This window comes from Prionailurus viverrinus, unplaced genomic scaffold (genome assembly GCF_022837055.1).
Source record: "Prionailurus viverrinus isolate Anna unplaced genomic scaffold, UM_Priviv_1.0 scaffold_35, whole genome shotgun sequence".
In the NCBI taxonomy this organism is placed as follows: domain Eukaryota; kingdom Metazoa; phylum Chordata; class Mammalia; order Carnivora; family Felidae; genus Prionailurus; species Prionailurus viverrinus.
Genome location: NW_025927605.1, coordinates 2,152,582 through 2,169,946, shown reverse-complemented (window position 1 = coordinate 2,169,946; position 17,365 = coordinate 2,152,582). Strand labels below are relative to the sequence as shown.

Sequence of the window (17,365 nt, the reverse complement as noted above, 5' to 3'; positions counted from 1 at the left end):
TTAGGATTTTTTCAGATTTTAGGCAGTAATGCAGAGCGTACCCACCATGTGTTTTGTATGTGAATGTATGTATGTGTTATGAACCCCATGTGTTCCATTTGGAATTCTGGAGCAACACCATGTCATCCAAAGCATAACTATTTATGCTGAGAAATAAATGCACTAAATAGAATAAACGAATACTATAAATAGCTTCACATCATTTTAGGTCAGGTTTTGCTGTCAAATGAGTTTTGCTGTCTATTTTTTTAAGTGGGTTTTCTGATTTTTTCTCGGTTTTCAGAATTGTGGATAAGGGAGGGACATATGCTATACAAGTTCAAGTCCCAACTCTGCCACGTATTGTTACCCGTTCAATCACCTATGAAGAAAACCTAATTATAAGGTTGATATGAGGTTCAAAATTTTTATTAAGATAATATATAAAGACTTAGTAAATTGTACAGCATGATACAAGTACAACTTTGTATTATCAGACTTTTTAAAAAGCTTAAGAAGTAATGTCAATAGCAAAATGGGCAAAAGGTATGGACAGAGCACCTTAAAAGAAATACCAATCACTAATAAAAATAAACAACGAACAATCTTATAATTAAAAGTAAATTAAGTCAAGTATAATTTTTTATCTTTGTGAGTATCTAAAAGGTTTTGAAGAACGGGCCACTCTGTTGGTGGGAGCAGGAATGGGTCCAGTTTAGCTAAGAGCAACTTGGGCAGCAGCTACCAAAACATTTAAATGTATCTACTACTCTTTGACCTAGCAATTCCACTTCTAGGAATTTACCCTACAGATATTCTTGACAAACATATAAAGATCTATTTTTGAATCCTTGTTGCAGCATTGTTTGAAAACTGAAAAAGACTAACAACAACCTAAATGTCCCTCAGTGAGGAATCAGTTACATTGTGGAAAGTATATTTAGTTGAATACCATGTAGCCATGAAAAAGAGTTAGATCTATATACACCAACTTGGAAACAGCCCCAATATATATTAAGTTTAAACAAGCCGGGTTTAAATGTACATAGTATGATTTCAATTGTGTACACACACTGCATTTGCTTATAGGTCTATTAAGTTTAAAAATTTTTTTTTAATATTTTATTTATTTTTGAGAGAGAGAGAGAGAGAGAGAGAGAGAGAGAGAGAGCACAAGTGGGGGAGGGGCAGAGAGAGAGGGAGACGCAGAATCCAAAGCAGGCTCCAGGCTCTGAGCTGTCGGCACAGAGCCCAATGTGGGGCTCAAACCCACGAACCGTGAGATCGTGACCTGAGCGGAAGTCAGTTGCTTAACCAACTGAGCCACCCAGGCGCCCCAAGATTTAATATATATTATCCTATATGTAAGTAACTGTATGTTTGTTTAATATGTATTGTTTTATATATCAGCTAACTATATAATACAATATGATTACATAAGCTATAAGTATTAATGCAAGTTATGTGTACAGTGTATATACATATATAGATATATCAATTTATCAGAGAAACTATTAACAGTAGTTACCTCTCTTAAAGGAGTACAAATTCAACTTTAAATTTTATACCCTTCTATACTATTTTAATTTTTAAACTGTATCTATATATGATTGACATAAACTTTTGAAGTTTAATTTTTTAAACAAATCTCAGTACTTTACCATGAGTTCAAGGGCAAAGTGTGGGTACGGCATTTTGTCTAAGTCACAGTTTAAGTACACATTAGGCACTCAAAAAAAATGTTTGTGGATGAATGGGGTAGATAATGGATGGAAGAGCAAACAGATATAGGCATTAACTAATGTAACAATTAGCTATTAAAGTGCAAAGAAATTTCTGGATTATGCAGGAAGCTGAGGTGGGTTCCTGGCTAGTTCTAGGGGTGGCAGAATTTACATGGTTCTAGGGGTATAGAGAAAGGCTGGTGTCTGCTCTGAGACATAAGCATTGATCTAGGCATGGGGAAGTCCCATGTAGGTTACAAGCCTACTCCCAAGATCTTTCTGTTTCCAATCTCAACAGTGAGGACCAGGATCTGCAACACCCACCCCACCCCTTGAGAGGAACAATAAAGGTAGAAGAGGTCTGCCTCCAGGAGGAAGAAGTGCAAGAAGAGAGGAGACAGAGAATTGTTCTTACAGATTTATTATGATCTATACGCTGCTACTTTGGCTTTTGCTCTACCACACACACATGCTCGAATACTCAAGAGAGCCCTGATGAGTGGCCCAAGCACAAAGATTACAGCCAATTGGTAGGAAGTCAGGAGCCCCACCAGTCTACTCTCCTATCCTGCCATCTGATGGAGCCATACTCAAGTGCCTAGGAAAAAAAGAAATAAAACATAAAAGGACATGTAAAAAGAGTTTCTAGGAAAGTTCAGAGATCCTGGAGACCCCACAGCTAAGAGCTGGCAAAGACCCCGGCCCTAGCTTTTCAGAGCGACTGGAAGATGCCCCAGCTTCCTCCCCAGCTCTGCCGTCACAGAAGTTAATTACTTGTTGCATCAGCACTGTCAGAATCATCCTAGGGAAAGAAAAAAAGACAAAAGTGCCCATAGAATCTGCAAAGAGTGAACATTTGTGTTCACAAACTCTACTCACTCCCTCCCGCTCACCAAGTTTTCTTTTGTGATTTTCTAAATCATACCACTTCCTGGTAGGCTAACAGAAGGATTTATACTTTCAAAAATAAAATAAACCACTGGCACTCAATTAACAACACTGTGTCAACCATCACATGGTTTCAGAATTTCAGTTCAGGCCACTGCTCCTTACAACTGTGAACGCAGTCAACAGGGCCAGGTCTGCTCTAGGATAGAGAAGTAGAGGGGAGATGGGAGGGAGGAGGGTCTTGCTGGGGTTTTCTACAGCCTGGAGAAGAATATTCAACCTCCTGTGTCAAATCCAAATTTGGCTGACATGCACTGAGAAAACTATGGTGTGCCAAGGACCATAACAAGAGCTTTCTAGTATCTTATTTTTTAGGGCTAAAAGGAAACCAAAGGGTTGAAAGGCAGGCTTTACTCACATCCAGGTCATCCATGCCAGGGGGAGGTCTCTTGATGCTGACCTTCTTCAAAAGCTAGTAGGAAGAGAAAAATGATCACAAAAGAAAAGAAGGGCAAGGGAAGAGCAACCTGTATGTTGATGGACCACAGGAGAATGGCCCCAGCCAGACAACTGCCTTATCTGTACAGCCCCTAACACATCACTGGAATGAATTGGAGAAAAGTAAATCGATCCCCTTTTTAAAAGGATGTTGAAACACACACACAGCATCCTTCTTACTAATGCAGGTTACAGTCTGTTAGTATTTTGGCAACTTGAATAAATAGTAGCTGAAATTCTAAAACCAAATAATATATGGCAGGGCGCAATTTATTTGTTTTATGATGTAAATTTTTATACTGCTTAGTTTGAGCTTCCCATGAAGTTGTCTGGCTCAGGAAACACACACACACACACACACACACACACACACACACACACACACAGAAAATAGAATGACAGAATGACAGAAAAGTTGGTAAAGGCTTTGCCAAACTTTTTCAGAATTCTGTGACTAATGCATGAATCCAAGTGTACAGTTTCACTAATATTCATTTCTCCCATCCCTCCTAAATAAACATCGCACAAAATATGTAAACAATATGAGCACGAATGAGACAAGCTCATCTATCTCTGTCTAGCCCTGATGACAGTCCTCCGTATGAGCAGAGACACAGAGAATGATCAAGATGGGCAGAAAATGGCATTACCTCTGCATAGTGTTCCACCTGAGCCAGCTCCACCTCTTCATCCCCCTCCCAGTCTCTCCAGTTATCAAAGTCCACAGACAACCACACCGGCTGCAAGAGGAAAGTATAGAGCATCACAAGTGCACAGAAGACCATGGCCGTGTGCACAGGAGCATGCTTAGGGGCAAAGAAGGCCATTGGGGGTACAGTCTTCCTTCCCCACAGCACCTCTTTGACTAGCCCCTTTCCAGGATGCCATCATCATCAACCGCAAAGATTTGCCAGGAATCTACTAAGTGTGAAGCACAATGCCAGGCATTGTAGGAGATGGAAAAGCATAGAAATTTGGCCCTCCAGAAGCTGACTAAATAGAGGTATAATACCTCTAGAAAGATAAGTGTGTCATAAAATACTATAGGAATCAACCAAGCAAGACAGACAAGCTGCATCCCCTGGAGTTGGAGATAACCCTTGGAGGCCTGTGTTCTAAGTTCTTATAAACAAGAAAAGAAGTTACTCACTCATTGATTTTAACAGCTATTTATTGAACACGTACTATGGGCCAGACTCTGAGCTTGGCATTGTGATTCTAAAAGGTTTAACAGAGGGGCACCTGGGTGGCTCAGTTGGCTGAGCGTCTGACATCAGCTCAGGTCATGATCTCACAGTTTGTGGGTTTGAGCCCCATGTTGGGCTTTGCAACGACAATGCAGAGCCTGCTTTGGATTCTCTGTCTTCCTCTCTCTCTCTCTCTCTGCCCCTCCCCTACTGATTCTCTCTCTTTCTCTCCCTCTCAAAAATAAATAAATGTTAACAAAATTAATTCAAGAAAATGTTTAATATATATAGTCCCAGCCATCACAAAGCAAGTGGGGAAGGGAAATTTAAATAAATCATTATAATAATAACAGCGTGGAAAGGGTGGTGGTGGCTTACGCAAGGGATATTATGGAAACACAGAAAGGAACTATAGGAGCCCAGGCTTCTTAGAGTAGCAGAGACTTAAAGGATGTGCAAAGGTTAGGTGGGCACAGGTAGTGATGATGGCTTTCCAGGAAGAAGGCACAGCATGAGCAAAGGTAAAGTAATGAGAAATAGCCTGGTGTGTGCAAAAGAGTTGCAAGACATTTGCTATGGCTAGAATGTAAAGTTTAGGGCAGAGACTAATGGGATATGATGCTCCAGAAGGGAGGAATAGCTTATATGTCACGCTGTGGTCCTTGGATTTCAACCCAAAGAGCAGAAGTGACAGGTTCAAATGCCTGAAAGGGGGTGCTACTGAAAAGGAGTAAAGTGCGGTGCACATGCTCCATTTAAAGCTCCATTTGGGAATTTATTTATTTATGAAGTAATTCTCTACATCCAGTATGGGGCTTGAATTCACAGCCCCAAGAACAACAGTCGCATGCTCTACCAACTGGACCAGTCAGGTGCCCCTGGCATTTGGGAATTTAGGCCAGTGTGATCAGAATCTCAATTTTCTTCTTCTTCTTTTTTTTTTTTTTTTAATATTTTACTTTTAAGTAATCTCTATACCCAACATGGGCCTCAAACTCACAACCCTGAGATCAAGAGACGCATGCTGGGCTGACTGAGCCAGCCAGGTACTGTTCAAATGCGTGTTTTAAATTTTTTTTTCAACGTTTTTTATTTATTTTGGGGACAGAGAGAGACAGAGCATGAACGGGGGAGGGGTAGAGAGAGAGGGAGACACAGAATCTGAAACAGGCTCCAGGCTCCGAGCCATCAGCCCAGAGCCCGACGCGGGGCTCGAACTCACGGACCGCGAGATCGTGACCTGGCTGAAGTCGGACGCTTAACCGACTGCGCCACCCAGGCGCCCCTCAAATGCGTGTTTTAGATAGGCCATGCTGGGAGCAGTACAAAGGATGGATTGAGGGTAGGACTGAAAATATGCAATAAACCTCACCCAGTGATGGATGAGGCCTGAATTAGAAGAGACGAAGTAACAGACTCAAGAATATTTAGGAAGTCAAGTAGGACCTTGTGAGTGACTGAATGTTGGTGGGAAAGGAGCCAAGGCTGATTCCCAGATCTATGTCCCCAGGTACACAGAGAGCAGAGGAGAAAGAGCAGGCCATTCCCCACACACCTACTTTGATATCCTCTTTGGTGAGTCGAGGCCAGGCCACCTTCTCCTTCCATTTCCTCACAAAACAAGTGATGGAACGACCGGAGCGTTTATCCTGGGAGTCCTGCCAGATAGACAGCCTCATTGTTAGGATCTGAGGTGTAGAATGAATCTCCAATTTCCCAAGCAGCCTTTCCATCCAGACCTTACTGTCCTGTCCCACCCTTACCTTGGAGTTCACCTTAGCGTAGAACTCAATCTCATTGTACAACTCCACTCCATCCGCATTCTTGCAGCTGAGGAGACAATGCAGCTGAGGAAATGCAGCAGGCTGAGCATGGGCGCATTAGGAGAAAGGAAAGGTTCCTGGAAACCAGGCCCTCCAGAGAGGAGGGCCATTACCTGAACACAATGCGGTGGTCTTCGATGAGCACGTGGACATCGGTGCTATCCTCAACACAAAACTCCATGAACACATATTTGGGCCTGTCATACCACAGCGTCCTGGCATGCTGCCTGAAGAGGAGTTGCGGTGGGGCTTCATAGGGGTGGCAGAGGGAAGACAGGGGGCATTGAGGAAAGGGGGGGGGGTTATTTTAGGGACTTTTTATGCCATGGGCCTGTCAAAGTGGAGCTAAGTGAGACAGAAGGAAGTGAAAGGGGCGTGATGGGAGGAGGGAGGAGGGGGGAGGGTGAACCTGGGGAGAATCGAGAGTGCGAAAGTTGAGGGGTAGGGAGTTATGGAGAACATTCAGGTCACTTCCCTCACCACCCGAAAGTTACAGAGACCCGGAGTCTGGGGTTTCCATGGGACCTCGCAGGGCCCAGAGCGCCCAGAAAATGGTGGGACAAGGAATCTCCAGGGAAAAGGGCGACTGGAAACACTCACCTTGCCATGGCGGCTCCTGCTACCCGGTGGCGTTTGGAGTCCGAAGCAGAGACCGCTATCTTTAGATACTGGGGACGCCCCCAGCAGCTGCCTCTCCTTATATGGTCGGGGAAGGCCTTAGAGGAAGGGGGGGATGTGGCCACACAGCCAAGGGATCTGCACTCCAGAGAGAGTCTGGGAGAGCATAATCCCGGCAGTCCTTCACATCTCTGGGTCTCCAGAAATGTTCAGGTTAGGAATGGACCACCCACCCACGGGGACCAGGGCAAGAGCCACACTAGATAACGTGCACACCGAATAACTTGCTCCTGGCTTCATTCACTCGTTTCTCCAACGCTCAGGGCACTCAGTGTCTGATTCACGATAGGCGCTCAATAAAAAATTATCAGCCCCAGTTAAATCCCCTGGGAAGGCCCGCCCCAGGTGACGATAAACTGTCTGACGTAGTGCCCCGCCCACCCGCTCCTGCGGGTTTCCCAGACAGCGCGCCGTTGCCATGGCAGTGAGGGGGCGCGGCTGACGTGCGGCGGCGTTTCCGGGAAGATGGCGGCTGTCGAAGCGTCTGCGGAGCCGGTAACGGTGGTAGCTGCCGTTGGTCCAAAGGCGAAGGACGAAGAGGAAGAGGAAGAGGAGTCGCCGCCACCTTGCGAGGCGGTGCGCTGGGCCCCGGTGGGGGCAGTGGCGGAGGCCGGGCCTGGGACAGCTGCGTTCTCGGAAGAGGCGGCAGCCGAGGAGCCAGGCGCGGCCCCGGGCTCCCCTCCCGACTCGCCCGGCCGGACGCTGCGGCGGCTGCGGGCTGAGCGGCGGCGGCTGGACTCGGCGCTGCTTGCGCTGTCCTCGCACTTCGCGCAAGTGCAGTTCCGCCTGCGCCAGGTGGTGCGCGGTGCGCCCGCGGAGCAGCAGCGCCTCCTGCGCGAGCTCGAGGACTTCGCTTTCCGCGGTTGCCCGCACGTCCTGGGTTATGGGGGGTCCGAGGACCCCGCCAGCGACGATGGCGATGGGTTGCCAGGGGACCGGCCACGATTGCGGGGCGAGAACCAGGTGAGCATCTGGGCCAGACCCCGAGGGACAGGGGCATAGGGGGTTGGGTGGGTGGCGATGCTGACGCGGACCAAGGTAGCAGCGGTGAGAAGCCGCCTGGTCTCGGTGAGTACTTCGCGCGTTGGAGACGAGGAGATAAGACAGGTGTGCGAGGTTTGCTGAAGGGCAGGAGGACCCCGAGGCCTGGGAACCTCATTGTGAGGGGTGTCCACCTAGGGTGTGGAAAGAGATGCCGGTGTGGTGACGTGCGGGACGGAAGAGTGGTGAGCAAAGAGTATTCAAAGGGCAACAGAGCAACCAACCAAAGCAGTGCTGCTCCCCCTCACCTTGCCGTGGCCTCATAAAGTACCCAACGCCCGAGCACATTTGTTGATAGAGTACCCCGACCTGGGGCTGAGAACATTGGCTAATGAAGGGTAAGTGAATTGGAATCCATGGAAATTTAGACCTCCTGCCTGTTCCTACTTTCCTGGAATCTAGAAAACGTCTTTAATCTTTAGGCTTTTGTGGGGGCAGAAGCTTTGTTGAACAGCAGGATCACTTAGTAAATGAAAAAAAAACCACAACTCCTGATTATAGCCTTTCCTACAGCTGGAATTTTAAACCTCCTTGCCCATCCTGCCTAATAACTAGGTATTATATAGGAAGCCCCTTTGGTAACTGTGACAAGATCTGTTCAGTTAGCCTCCACTGAGTAATGGGAGTCTGTATCCCAATGCCATTTCCTTAACAGTCTTTGAATCTCTGAAAGTGCACAGTTGCAGATAGCTTATTGGAGGTGTTGAAGAGACTTGGCCATCTTCTCCACATTTTCATTCTTCAAGTTACTACCTATACGTGGCTTTCTTCCCACTTAAATTGGGTTTAACCAAGGCTTATCAGTAGCAGATACTGACTTGCTTATTTTAACCTGAAATGTTTCCAGTGCAATCCTGTGTTTGCTGTTCCACCCTCCTCTCCATATACCCGCAGCTCCTGGCACAAGGAGCAGCCACCTCAAATTGCCAGATTTTTAAGGTGTAGAAAGGAGTAGAAAGGATTACTGTAACCAGGCCCTTGTTCAGGAGCAAGAAGCATCAGAGTTTCTGTGTGGATGTGGTGCTCTTTTGGTTGTTCATTTTCTCTTTCAGAAGCAGAGTACAACTTAAAAAAAAAAAAGTGGTGCCCCCCGGGTGCCTGAGTGGCTCAGTCGGTTAAGTGTCTGACTCTTGATTTCTGCTCAGGTCATGATGCCATGGTTGGTGAGATCAAGCCCCACGTCAGGCTCTGCACTGACAGCACAGAGCATGCTTGGGATTCTCTCTCTCTCTCTCTCTCTCTCTCTCTCTCTCTGCCCCTCCCCTGCACATGCTCTCTCTCAAAATAAATAACTAAAAATTAGGAAAAAAAGCGGTGCTCAAAATACCACTTTGGTACCACCTGTTTGTGCATTAATGAATGCACAGAAGATTACATAAAATATCTAAGTGGGGGGACACGTTTGAACCAGATGATTTACTTCTTGTTAGTTCCAGATTTTTTTAAACCAGTATTTCCTCTCACTTCCTACTGGAAATCATTTCCATTATTTTCTGCCTTGAACCAGAGCTCGTTTTTCTCTATTACACTTGTTTGCCCACATTCCAACAAATAACATGCTGTAACTGCCATGGTGCCATGGCAGGAAACAGAGTTCAGCAGACATACTCGTGAAAACAGAATCAGGATTCATGACTGTTTGTTTTTTTTCTTCTTCTTCTTCCTTGGCTTAATGAAGTTAGGATACAGTGAAAACACAAACAGAGCTTCCCTGTACTTTCTCCTTGGGCTGGCTAGACAGCTTCCTCCAGTCAGAGCTCATTATTTGGAATGTGTCGTTCTGTACCTGTTTTAGTTCAGTAACATACAGCAAATGTGTATTGAGAGTTTATCCTGTGCCCAACACCGTGCTAGGCAACAGGGATACAAAGTCAAGGCCTTTGCCCTTAAGGAGTTCATAGACTGGGGGAGACAGAATCCTCAACAAAGATTATAATGTGACATGAGCTAGAGAAGTGTGTGCACAGCATAGAGTGAGAAATGGTCAGCTCTGCCCCGGGGGATCCAGGAAACCAGAAGGATAGCTAGGCGCTCACTCAGCAGGGGATGGGAACAAGGTTCTAAGACATGCCAATACTCAAAGGTTTGGAGAGGAAGTGTCCTGAGAAAAGGCTTGCTGTCATGTTGAGTAAAGCAAAAGGATTGCTTTTTAAAGAGCTTGAACAAAAAGTTAATTCATTGTTTTTCATTTGTCCTGTCTCATATCTTTTGGAGGGCTTGGTAAGTTCCATTTGAAGGTTAAATTTAACGTCCTATAGACTGCTGGTTGAAAATGCAGCCTTATACCTGCACCTGACTTGCTAGTTTTGGTTTGTTTTGTTTTTGATAATCAAGAAAGTTAAGGAAGAACTAGCATTTGAGAATACATTGGCAAGACTTCACCACCCTGAAGGATTTTTCATCATTTAAATGCAGTATCTGCCTGGTGGCCAACAATGGAGAAAGGAGTCACTGGTCAGGGAAACTTACCAGACTCTTTTTTTTTTTTCTTTCTTTCTTTTTTAACATGGTTACCTTCCCACCCCTGTTGCTTGGCTTTTGGATTTTATTTTTCACTGCCCCAGGCACCTGCTTTAATTCTTTTGATTGTGCGAACATCTGTAATACATTGAAGGGGCTTTGAATCTTAAGAAAACTGGTTATGAGGGGTGCTTGGCTGGTTCAGTCGATAGAGTATGCAACTCTTGATCTCAGGGTTGTGAGTTTGAGCCCCTTTGGATGTAGAGATTATTGAAAAATAAAATCTTTAAAAAATAAGAATAAAGAAAACTGATTATGAATTATAAATCTTTCCTCTACACCCTTATGTCTAGATTCTCTTGCAAAATTTGGCCGCAGAAAGTATTCAGGAGTTGATCTGTGGTAATTGGCTGTGGAGGATGGCATGTTTAATTCCTGGGGGGCTGTCTTGTCTAAGATAAATTGTCTCTATCCTAACTAGGCCTTTGTGGAGGGGGTGGGAAGGCTGTCTTAACAAAAGGCCTCATTGTATTCATATTCTGTTTCCAATGAGGGACAAATACCTTTTTAAAGAAAACACATTTAATAAATTACCCTGGATGAAATCGTTATTCTCATTTTTAAGCCTATGTATGAATTCTGTATTTGCTTGGGATTATTTGGAAACACTTTGTTTCAGTAGTCATGGTTAGCTTGTGAGGATTCTTAATGTGCCCTTGTGCCCTGATTTTTCCTTTTCCTATGAAATAGACCTAAGTATTTTCTTGTCTTAGAGTGAGCAGGAGAAACGGGAACGTCTGGAAACCCAAAGGGAGAAGCAGAAAGAACTTATACTGCAGCTCAAAACCCAGCTGGATGACCTGGAAACATTTGCCTATCAAGAGGGCAGTTACGACTCCCTGCCACAGTCCGTGGTCTTGGAAAGACAGCGGGTGAGCAGACACCAGAGAGGCGCCCACCACTACCTAAGGCTACCTTGTCCCTTCCTGTGTTCACAGGACATTCTTTCCTAGCTCGTTCACCCTTGGTCTTACTGAGAATCCCTTTGCTGGCCCAAATCAAAGGGAAATGGGACAAGTCTTCATTCACACATGGAAACACAAATTCCAAAGCTTTATAATATGTTAACTGAGCTCTTTTTGGTGGTTATACTAATAGTAGTGATATATAATAATAATAATCGTTTTGGGGCGCCCGGGTGGCTCAGTCGGTTGAGCGTCCGACTTTGGCTCAGGTCATGAAGTTGTGGTTTGTGAGTTCGAGCCCCGCATATCAGGCTCTGTGCTGACAGCTTGGAGCCTGCTTCAGATTCCGTGTCTCCCTCTCTCTCTGCCCCTTCCCTGCTCGTGCTCTGTCTCTGTCTCTCAAAAATGAATAAACGTTTAAAAAAAAAATTTTTTTTTTAAATAATAGTTTTTCATTTGATCATTAAAACAGTTCTACTTGGGCACCTCCTCCAATGTAAATTAGCTTTTCCCCACTACCAGTTGATAAGTATTCCAGGAATCCAGACTGGTTTTAATGCCATATTTATTTAAGCAACACCTGGGTAGGCAGGTAAATCTCTGGCAGAAACACAGCTACAGCCTCCCCTACAAACATGTTTGTCTCTCACCGTGATGTGGCTGTTTCTCTGGCTTGGCTGGAGTTACATTAACTGGATTTCAAACTGTTCCAAATATTGTCACTAGGGCATTTTGGCTCTAATGCACTTTGATGTTTAGTAGAGATTTTTTTTTCGTTTAGTTGCCTTGAGTAGGGCAAGAAGGGATGAGGAGAACTAGAAACTAAGGGAAATCCATATGTATGCTCTTGGAGGCTTTGGGGAAAGCTAACGATGAGGCTTTTTGGACTATCAACCACTTTGGATTATTCACACTGTTATTCTCCTGAAAGTTGCCTGGCCTGGTAGAGAATGTGTAGTGAGAGGAGCCATTCCTGTCTGAGAGGAACCAAGGGTCCTTGTTACTGTAGGAGAAGGAGCTCTGTGCTCTCACCTTGATCAGCAGTCGCATCGTGTCCTCTCCCAGGTTTGGGAGTTCTGTCTGTCATTGAGTTCCATTTAAAGGTAGGAAGCACTCCAGCAAATAACTCCCTTTTCAAGCCCTCTCCTTGAAAATTCTAAAGGGTGTGCCCATTGTTTGTGGTCTTGATAGGTGATCATAGATGAACTAATAAAGAAACTGGACATGAATCTGAATGAGGACATCAGTTCACTGTCCACTGAGGAGCTGCGGCAGCGTGTGGATGCAGCTGTGGCTCAGATTGTCAACCCGGCCCGAGTGAAAGAACAGTTGGTTGAGCAGCTGAAGACTCAGATCCGAGACCTCGAGATGTTCATCAACTTCATCCAAGGTCAGAGGAAGGGATGGGAAGAGCAGGGTGGACAGATGTCATGATAATTATATGTAATCCAAGTACTGGTTCCTAAAGGTGCCCGTTCTTCATGTACTGTGTAGGAGGTTTTGATCACTCAGTGAGGGAGCCAGCACGGTAGAATAGAAAGAACGTGGATTTTTTTTTTTTTTTTAAGATTTTATCTTTAAGTAATCTCTACACCCAGTGTAGGGCTCGAACTCACACCCCTAAGATCAAGAGTCACATGCTGCTCCGACTGAGCCAGCCAGATGCCCCAAGAAGATGGATTTTAGAACCAGATAGTTCAGATCCCAGTTCTGCCACTTCCTAGCCTTGGGTCCTTGGGGAGGTTCCTAACCTGTTTAGTCCCACTCTCCTCACCCCTGAAATGACGATTCACGCTTCCTTCATTCAGCAAATATTTATTGAGCCAGTCACTGTGCCACACAAATCAGATGTTGTTTGTAAAAGTCTTACATGTGGTAGGCACTAGTAAATATTCTTTTTCCTCCTCTTTGTAACTCCTGCTTACAGATGAAGTGGGAAGCCCACTGCAGGCAGACAGTGCACACTGTGAGTGCAAGGCCAGTGGGAAGACAGGAAGTGGCTCCGCCAGGACTGACAGCGGCAGACTGCCTCCAGGAAACAGCAAAAGTAAGTACAGCTTCCAGAACAGGCGAATCCAGAAAGGTAGGAAGTAGATTAGCAGTTACCTAGGGCTCAAGGGGCTGGGGAGAAGTGGGAATGGGAAATGCTAACGGTACAGGGATTCTTTTGGGGATGATGGGTGCACAGCTCTGTAAATATACTAAAAATCACTGAATTATACACTTTAAGTGAGCGGATTATTTGGTGTGGGAATCCCAGTCACAGCTATCATTGACCCAAAACAGTTAGGTCCAGCAACATCCTAGGTGGCTCTTGGCTTCCTGTGGGACGTGTACTGTAGCTCAGAAGCAGGACCGGATCCCAGCCCGTGCCTTGTTGAATGTACCTCTGTGCCAGCATGGCCCTAACTGATGAGTCGTTGCATTTTCTGAACAGCAAAGGCAGAAGACGTGAAGAAGGTTCAGGAGACGGGGCTGCACCTCATGCGGCGTGCGCTCGCAGTGCTCCAGATCTTTGCCGTTAGCCAGTTTGGTTGCGCCACGGGCCAGATCCCACAAACCCTGTGGCAGAGAAGCCAGGCTGACAGGGACTACTCCCCCTTACTGAAGAGGCTGGAGGTATCAGTAGACAGAGTGAAGCAGCTCGCCCTGAGGCACCAGCCGCACGACCACGTCATCACCTCCGCCAACCTCCAGGACCTCTCTCTGGGAGGCAAGGACGAGCTGACCACGGCCGTGCGGAAGGAGCTGACAGTGGCTGTAAGGGACCTGCTGGCCCATGGACTCTACGCCTCCTCACCGGGGATGAGCCTTGTCATGGCCCCCATTGCTTGTTTGCTGCCAGCCTTCTCCTCAGCCCCCGAGGCCATGCACCCGTGGGAGCTCTTTGTAAAGTACTACCATGCTAAGAACGGCCGTGCTTATGTGGAATCCCCCGCACGGAAGCTCTCCCAGTCCTTTGCCCTGCCGGTTATGGGAGGCACTGTGGTGACCCCCAAGCAGAGCTTACTGACCGCCATCCACATGGTGTTGACGGAGCACGACCCTTTTAAGCGCAGCGCAGACTCAGAGCTCAAGGCCTTGGTGTGCATGGCACTCAATGAGCAGCGGCTCGTGTCCTGGGTGAACCTGATCTGCAAGTCGGGGTCGCTCATCGAGCCCCACTACCAGCCCTGGAGCTACATGGCGCACACAGGCTTTGAGAGCGCCCTCAACCTGCTCAGTCGCCTCAGCAGCCTCAAGTTCAGCCTCCCTGTAGACCTGGCCGTGCGCCAGCTCAAGAACATCAAAGATGCCTTTTGAGGAGAGTGCCCTGGCCCTACACCAGTACCTTCCTCAGTAGGGTAGGAACAGATGGTTAGTCTTCTAGGATAGAAACAAAGAGCAAGGGGGGGGGGAGGGGGGGTTTAAAGACAGTTTCCCTTGCCAAATGACTGCAGAGTCTGTTTTCCAACTTAGCATATCAGAAAGAAATGCCGGAAACCCTCCCGCTAAAAGGTTCTGCCCCGGCATGTAACGTCTGGGCACATATGTTAGAGCCTATGTAAAAGAAATCAGCTGTGGCACACAGTGAATGTACCACCGCATCGTGCCACGTCTGAGTTTTACAAAACCCAGGTCACTCTAACCATTCTCTTTATGGTGGTGAGTGACAACATGAGTGAATTGTCGGTCCTGGAAGACATTCCACTTGAGGCTCTTGCCATCCAAGCTGGGAGCCGTATTCCTTCACTTGGAGCAGGTTCAAGAGAGTCCTAAGGCCGGAATTTAAATTCCCTTTATGAATACAGACACCCCTTTTCTTCCTGACCCCAAGGTCAGGGAAGGCCTTGTAGATTCCTTAGTTGCCTCTAAAACTGGGAATGGGGATATCTGATAACAGCATTTCTAAGGGAGTTCGTTAACCACTGTTAGGCTCAGTGTGAGCCCCTTTTTGGGGGGTAAGAACTGAAATCTGTTCCCGACAAGGTGGCGGCACAGATGATGCTCTTTTGATTCTGGAGCTGGTTATTTATGAGGAATGACCACCATGGGCTGGTACCATGTCCTCTGGCAAATAACCTTTCCCGTACACAACTCCCAACAAGATGCAGACACAATCTTTTTAGAAGTAAATATGTTAGAGCTGTCCTCCTCAAGAGAATCCTTGCCCCTGAGTCAAGTGTGAATGGGAACACACTTCAGTGACCAGCAGCAGCTCCCCCCAGGATTGTGAGTCCACTTGTCCCGGAGGCTGGATGATGGAGGCAGTCTGACCATATGTAGGTACTGCAGCGGAGGTAGGGACTACAGATCCCTGTTGACAGACAAGGGACTGAGCATTTCCTTGTAAAATGGACTCTAGAGTGATCCTATTTGGTCTTCAGTATTTTAGCCTTTTTAGTTCGTATTTATCATTCAGCTTGCGTACTGCTTCAGGACTGACCAAAGATGGGCAAGGTATATTCCTTTCTGGAAAACCAAATGGGATCTCAACCCTACGGATTCAGCATTGTTTCGTGTATTAAATAGCCAGCTGCACTTTGTGTCTGCACTATTACATAGTGCATTTTAACTTAATTTTTTTTCAACAACATGTTATTTAAGATGTATTATTGATAATTCATTAGAATTAGTCATCCTGTGTGGAGCAGGATAATTGTAAAATGTGGAAAATGATAGATCTGTGGTTGCTAATAAAATCATAGTATTTTATGTAGCTTCTCTGAAAGACCGTAGAGACTCTTGGCTTTGGTTTATAAGTCTGTGCGTTATTAGCCCATCCATCCAGATCAGTATTTTCTTGAGCAACGTCTGGCTCTTGGCCTTTCTGCCTCTTCTTGGCCCTCTATCCTGGACCAGGTCAACTTTGGTGGTGGTTTCTTTCTCCCAAATGTTATCATCCCATCTCGCCCAGGCGTGCAGTCTGTTCCCACGGCAAATCTCACCTTGCCTGCCACTTTTGGAGCTGGCACTTTTAAGTCCATTTATCTAGATATCATCCAGGGTGGATGATAAGTGCCGTGACTATGTGGCACAGCCCTGAACCACCCCAGTATTTTTCTAATCCTCACAAAGACTAATTTGTATCAAGGTTTTGATTCTAATTTGTATCAAGCATCATGGGAAGCTGTTTTAGGCCATCCTAACTGAATCCTCACTATTTCTAAGACAAGACCATATGATCTCCATTTTATAGCCAAGTACACTGAGGTTAAACATCTTGTCCAGGTGTATGTAATGGAAGAGCTGAGATTTGTACTCAAGTTGCCCGAATCCAAATCCTATGGTCTTTATATTCTATCATGTTACCTCATTGTATCATGCTGCTTCTAGATCTTTTCTTCCTCTCTCTCCTTTATCCACCCCCTCGCTCCACCGTCACTTTGGGGAAGAGAAGGTATTTCCCACAGACCTACCAGAAATTTCAGCTGCCAAGGGACTAGGCCACAAGGAGATGGACGGACAGACAGCCACCGTTCTGTCGAGTTCTTCATGAAACAAAAAGACAGTATGTAGAGACGGAGACAATGCTGCCAGCATCCCAGCAGTCCGATATCTGCTAGTCACTGATCATCTGCATTATTACTTAGGACAGAACTCTGTCCTTGGCTTGGGGTGAGGCACACAGGACGAGGGAGGAGAGAAGGGAACAGTCAGCCTAGGTCTAAGCCTATGCAAGAACAGGATGAAAAAGAATCATGGATATGTATCTGTGAAAGTGCAGGCTGCACTGTTATAAAAGTATGATCTGCAAAGCATTTTTTTTTTAATTTCTTAAGTTTATTTATTTTGAGAGACAGAGCGAGCGGAGAAAGACAATTCCAAGCAGGCCCTGCGCTGTCAGCACAGAGCCTGACGCGGGGCTTGAACTCCTGAACCATGAGATCTCGACCTGAGCTGAAACCAAGAGTTGGATGCTTAACTGACCAAGCTACCCAGGCGCCCTTGCAAAGCATTCTTAAAGGTAGAGGCAACTGCCTGGCTCAGTTGCTAGAGCATGCAATTCTTTATCTCAGGGTAATAGGTTCAAGCCCCATGTGGGCTGTAGAGGTACTTAAAATCTTAGAAAAAAAGATTTCTAAGGCGTTCTGCATTCATTCATCCTTGAATGCCTGCCAACTGCCTGGGCCAGGGTAGAC

At 46.0% G+C, this 17,365-nt stretch overlaps 2 protein-coding genes across 4 annotated transcripts; one reads left to right on the top strand and one right to left on the bottom strand.

The window, feature by feature from the left end:
* Positions 1-2,108: 2,108 nt before the first annotated feature.
* On the bottom strand, positions 2,109-7,289 carry PTGES3L (prostaglandin E synthase 3 like). 3 transcript variants are annotated; one of them, XM_047845780.1, is made up of 8 exons: positions 6,700-7,289; positions 6,213-6,326; positions 6,040-6,106; positions 5,836-5,934; positions 3,740-3,829; positions 3,010-3,063; positions 2,478-2,505; positions 2,109-2,301 (listed from the first exon to the last, which is right to left on the bottom strand). In XM_047845780.1, the coding sequence occupies exons 1-8, from the start codon at positions 6,705-6,707 to the stop codon at positions 2,294-2,296; spliced, it is 468 nt and encodes a 155-aa protein (XP_047701736.1). In that variant the 5' UTR covers positions 6,708-7,289; the 3' UTR covers positions 2,109-2,293. The 3 variants fall into 3 exon arrangements, with proteins under 3 accessions (XP_047701736.1, XP_047701735.1, XP_047701733.1); XM_047845779.1 differs by having other exon boundaries at positions 2,109-2,505; XM_047845777.1 differs by lacking the exon at positions 2,478-2,505.
* On the top strand, positions 7,184-15,911 carry RUNDC1 (RUN domain containing 1). Its single transcript, XM_047845772.1, has 5 exons — positions 7,184-7,740; positions 11,052-11,210; positions 12,435-12,633; positions 13,171-13,290; positions 13,681-15,911. Exons 1-5 carry the CDS (start codon positions 7,243-7,245, stop codon positions 14,544-14,546), a joined length of 1,842 nt encoding a protein of 613 aa, XP_047701728.1. The 5' UTR covers positions 7,184-7,242; the 3' UTR covers positions 14,547-15,911.
* Positions 15,912-17,365: the final 1,454 nt, after the last annotated feature.

Bases quoted from the DNA above. Each gene is read 5' to 3' on its own strand.
- PTGES3L (XM_047845777.1), bottom strand. The intron at 5,935-6,039 runs GTAAGGGTGGGA...TCTATCTGGCAG, and splicing joins ACGCTAAGGTGAACTCCAAG to GACTCCCAGGATAAACGCTC. The intron at 3,064-3,739 runs GTAATGCCATTT...TCTTCCTACTAG, and splicing joins AGGTGGAACACTATGCAGAG to CTTTTGAAGAAGGTCAGCAT.
- RUNDC1 (XM_047845772.1), top strand. From the start codon at position 7,243: ATGGCGGCTGTCGAAGCGTCTGCGGAGCCGGTAACGGTGGTAGCTGCC. The intron at 7,741-11,051 runs GTGAGCATCTGG...TTCTTGTCTTAG, and splicing joins GATTGCGGGGCGAGAACCAG to AGTGAGCAGGAGAAACGGGA. The intron at 11,211-12,434 runs GTGAGCAGACAC...TGGTCTTGATAG, and splicing joins TGGTCTTGGAAAGACAGCGG to GTGATCATAGATGAACTAAT.